At 39.4% G+C, this 4581-nt stretch overlaps 1 protein-coding gene across 1 annotated transcript; it reads left to right on the forward strand.

Annotated features, from left to right (window-relative positions):
• The first annotated feature begins 1284 nt into the window (after window positions 1–1284).
• On the forward strand, window positions 1285–3177 carry LOC121138245 (zinc finger protein 431-like). Its single transcript, XM_040741002.1, has 3 exons — window positions 1285–1290; window positions 2381–2507; window positions 3113–3177. The coding sequence occupies exons 1-3, from the start codon at window positions 1285–1287 to the stop codon at window positions 3175–3177; spliced, it is 198 nt and encodes a 65-aa protein (XP_040596936.1).
• The last annotated feature ends 1404 nt before the right edge of the window (window positions 3178–4581 follow it).

Consider the following 4581-nt stretch of genomic DNA (forward strand, 5'->3'; position numbering starts at 1 on the left):
AAGAAATTGAAGATGACAGCATATTTGGAATTCAAACTGTTTTATGAGCCAGGAAGAGGTGGTGCATGCCTTTAATCCCTGCACTCGGTAGTCAAAAGCAGAAAGATTGCTGTGGGTTTGATGCCAGCCTGATCTACAGAGCTACTTCGAGGACAACTAGGGCTTTTGCACAGAGTAACTCTGTCTCAACAAACCAAAAAGAATGTGTTTTAGGCTCTCTCTTCTTTGAGCATTAAACAGTGATGAATGCATGCTACCACTACAGAGACTTTTTTCTTTATTAATCTCTTAGTCTGTGGAGTTATTTCTAATTGGAAAGGCCTATTAATCCTAGCACAGCAGCACTTCCAGCATTTTTGAGAAAGGTTTCTGAGACAAGCTCTATCATGTTGACACAGGTGGCCTTGATCCCAGTCTGTTGCTTTCCAGGGCAATGACCTTGCTGCCGTCGGGTTTGCTCCATCTTAAATTAAGTAACCTTATGATGTAAGGGTTTTTTTGGTCTTCACAAGACAGGGTTTCTCTGTATTGTTTCGGAGGCTATCGGTCCAGCCCGGCCTCGAACTCACAGAGATCCACCTGCCTCTGCCTCCCTAGTGCTGGGATTAAAGGCATGAGCCACCACCGCCTGGCTGATGTAAGGTTTTTAAATCATCCATTTTGATCATTTGATTGACTGTCCCTTGCAGTCACAAGAAAAGTATTTGCATGTGGAGAATGAAATCTGCCTTTAGACCAGAGTAGAAAAAATAGTTTGTTGGGTACACTGCAAGGGAGAAACAGAACAGAAAATCAGCTGGTTGAGTCACATTCATGAAAACGGACCTGATTGTGGCAATGTGATAGTCTCAATGTAATCTCATGGGGATTGGCACTATTACAAGGCATGGCTTTGTTGCAGTGAGTGTGGCAAATTTACCTCATACAAAATACTAATATTTATGCATCAAATTCCCAATGATTATTAATTTACTCTTTTACTCATATAGGCTCTTTTATTCTCATTGTTTTTAATCTGTGAAAGACTTTTAGTGTTTTGCCTAAAACGTATGATCTGGCTTGGCAGGTGGCTCAGCACATATTCTTCTAGGGGATGAACTGAGTTCAGATCCCAACACTCAAATTTGGAGGGTCAGTACTACCTCCTACTCCACATGCAGGGTATCCAACACTGTCTTCTCTAGTATGTCACATGTACACACTTTGAAAACCTCTCTCACACAAAAACTCTGTATACAATATTGGGATAAATTTGTTTTCCAAATTCTTATTACATATAGAGAAATGCGGGTAAGATCAGTCACTTTGGGTGAACAATACAAACCATACACATTTTGTTTTTAAATTTAGTTTAAACATTTTGCTTTCATTTTACATACCAGAATAGTTCTCCTCCATCTGCATCTCCTGCCCCCTACCTATCCCACTATGCATTCCCTGTTCACTCCTCAAAAGGGGTAATTTCTTCTTAAAGTGTAATATCCTCTTTTGGGAGTCAACAAACTCTGGCACACTAAGTTGAGGAAGGACCAATCCCCTCAATCCTTTATCAGAGGAAGGTATCCTCCATAGGGAGTGGTCTCCAAAGTTCTAGTTCTTGCATCTGGGATGGGTCCTGGTTTCACTGTCAGGGCCCCCCAACAGATCAAGTCTCATAAATGTCTCCCACATTCAGAGGGTCTAGTTTGGTCCCATGCAGGTTCCTAGCTGTCAATCTATAGCTCCCACTTGTGACAGGAGTAGGAAGTGTGGCTTTTTAGGACTTTACTTTTCCTTGTTAGAGGAAGTATGTCACCGTGGGGTCACACACATTTCATATACTCAGGATGCTGTCCAGTGTCAGTCAATTTCCCGTTGCCTCTGGGTCAAGATGTAAGGACTCTGACCTTCAGCACCACATCTGTCTGATCTCTGAAATGCACCCGGACATGATGACCAATGGAACCTCTGAAGTTTTAAGGGAGACACCTCTGTCAAATATTTTCTTTTTGTAAGAGTTGCCATGATTCATGATGTCTCCACACAGTAATAAAAACCTAAAAAAGAAAGAGAGAAATTGGTACCAGCTGCTGGCTTATTGCTGTCATAGGCTGGCCCTGCCATACAGTTTCTCTGCTGTGTTCTCAGTAGTGCCGATGTGATTTCTTGCCACTGTCTTTATGTCTGTTAATTGGGATTTCTCTGCCAAGGCTATATGATACTTAAAGTGCCAGCCAACAAGTGATGCATGTGTACCTCCTAGTCAGTTTCCTTCTAAAGTGGCTGGGTGAATATGTTACAATGTCCATGTCATGGAATAAGTTTGGGAAACACCAGAATTATATGAATACACTATGCAATTATCATACTTCCTGCATTACATATGTGTGGGTTATTTTAGTATGCAGTGACCTATGATGATGTGCACATCAGCTTCACACAGGAAGAGTGGGATTTGCTGAATCCTTCTCAGAAAATTCTCTACAAAGATGTCATGCTGGAGACCTACAGGAACCTCACTGCCATAGGTGAGACTATATTTTCTTCATGATTTAAAATAAGGTGACCTATGTTTCATTGTTGTTGATACTCTTCTGTAATTTTGATTGAGAAAAGGAAACTTAGGTGAATAAGGAATAGTTATCAGGGTCATTTTCCGTACCTGTTGCACAGCCTGTATCCGAGAATGTGTGGAGGGTGTCAGGATTGATGACACAGAGACCAGTCAATGGTGTAAAGAAAACTTTAAGCAGGCACCAAAAAGGCTTAAGAAAACTTACCAAGAAAGGCTTCCCTCCAGAAAAGTTTCTGCTCCCTGTCTTACCCCTAGCTGGTTCTGCCCTGACAACAGATACTGTGTAGGGTGGGTCGGAAGAGGAGTTGGCTTTGGCAAAGGTCAAGGTCAGGGTGTTCCTGGGCAAGCCCTTTTCAGGAACTTATTGCCCCGAGCATTCTATTGTTTTTAGTAAACATGTTTTTTACTAAACATTGTCTTACAGCTGCCTGGTCCCAGGCTGTTGGGGAAGTGGGGCTCTGGCCAAGGTCTCTTGTCCCCACAGTAATTGATGATATTGACATAATTTTTGTACAATTTCCATTCATATATCATGTATTTTCTCATATTGTATTTTAGGCTACAGGTGGGAAGACCATAATATTGAAGAACACTGTGAAAATTCTAGAAGATATAGAAGGTAATTTTCTTGTAAAAATTTACACAAATTTGCCTCTGAAGAAATTTTAATGTCTCTTGGATGATCTAAAGAAGAGCAACAATGTAAATAAGCACAGCTTAAAATATAATAATGATTCTTAATTTCTCATCAGAACGTGCACCTCAGTGTCAGGTACATGTATGTTTCAACACATACCACCATTTGCAATATAACTCCAGGAGACATATGATGGAGCAATTCCAATCCATTTAGTTTCATACCATTCAGATTTTTTAAATGGTATACATACTGAATGGATGACACATATATGTCTAAGATATTTTAAGTCAAAAAGAGTCTATAGTGAAGCTAGACATTGCTTACATATGTGGGCCTGTGTTAAATATAATGAAAGTGTCAGTTTATGAGAGTCACGAAGGTTGTTGCGGAGAATTCCTAATCCCTATGTCTATGAGGGGAAAAGTGGGTTAGTGAGGAAAACTTTTAGTTGTCATTCTTCCTTTAATAATCACATCATATGTCAGGTTGGGTGGCAGGGAGGCACACCTTTAATCCCAGCACTTGGGACACAAAAGGAGGAGGACCTTTGTGAGTTGGAGACGCACCCCATATACATAGTGAATTCTAGGACAGACATGCAAAAAAGAATATCACATATAACTCTAAACACAAGTAATGTGAGTTTAGAATATTGTGTGAAGGTGTGTACATCTCCCTATTTCTCAGAACATTTAGAAGATGTGAAAGATGTTCAGTGGTCTCAACTTTGATGAGCTTTATTGAATGTCATACAAGTTTACAATTTAGTGGTATTCCAACCTCATTGGAAGACATCAATAAAGTCACACTGCAGAAAAACACTATAATCATTCAATTGAAAGAATGCGTCCATTTGTCCTTGTACATTCTTACAATGTAATATGTCTTACACTATAGGAAAACTTATGAGTGCAATAAGTATGGTGAACCTATGAGTTCCACTAGTTCCTTTCAAATACGTGAAAAATCTCATGTAATAAAGATGTTTTACATGTGGGACATGAAATAAAGGCTATTACTATAAAACATAGCTATCTTCAAAGACACAAAGCAACCAGTAATGAGGGGAAATATCAGGAATATAAAACTTAAGATCTGATTCTTCTTTACAGTTAGGTCAAATTATGAAATAAATTCCTACAGATACTAAGGTTCCTCACTATATTGCATGTGGTAAACCTTTCTCATGTGCCTATTATGTTTGAAGGAAGGACAGAAGACATATAGCAAGAAACCCTATGAATAATCTCATAGTGTTGTAAACTTTTGTGTTTCAGGCATCTTCAAAGGCATGAAAAATTTCATATTGGAGAGAAACCATATGAAAGTCTTCAGTATGGTGAAATCTTTGCTTGTCACAGTTGTCTCCTACGTGAGAAAAGAACAC

This window comes from Mesocricetus auratus, unplaced genomic scaffold (genome assembly GCF_017639785.1).
Source record: "Mesocricetus auratus isolate SY011 unplaced genomic scaffold, BCM_Maur_2.0 contig_4057_pilon_subseq_1:43760_obj, whole genome shotgun sequence".
NCBI classification, from domain to species: domain Eukaryota; kingdom Metazoa; phylum Chordata; class Mammalia; order Rodentia; family Cricetidae; genus Mesocricetus; species Mesocricetus auratus.

Bases quoted from the DNA above. Each gene is read 5' to 3' on its own strand.
- LOC121138245 (XM_040741002.1), top strand. The intron at 2,508-3,112 runs GTGAGACTATAT...ATTGTATTTTAG, and splicing joins CAGGAACCTCACTGCCATAG to GCTACAGGTGGGAAGACCAT.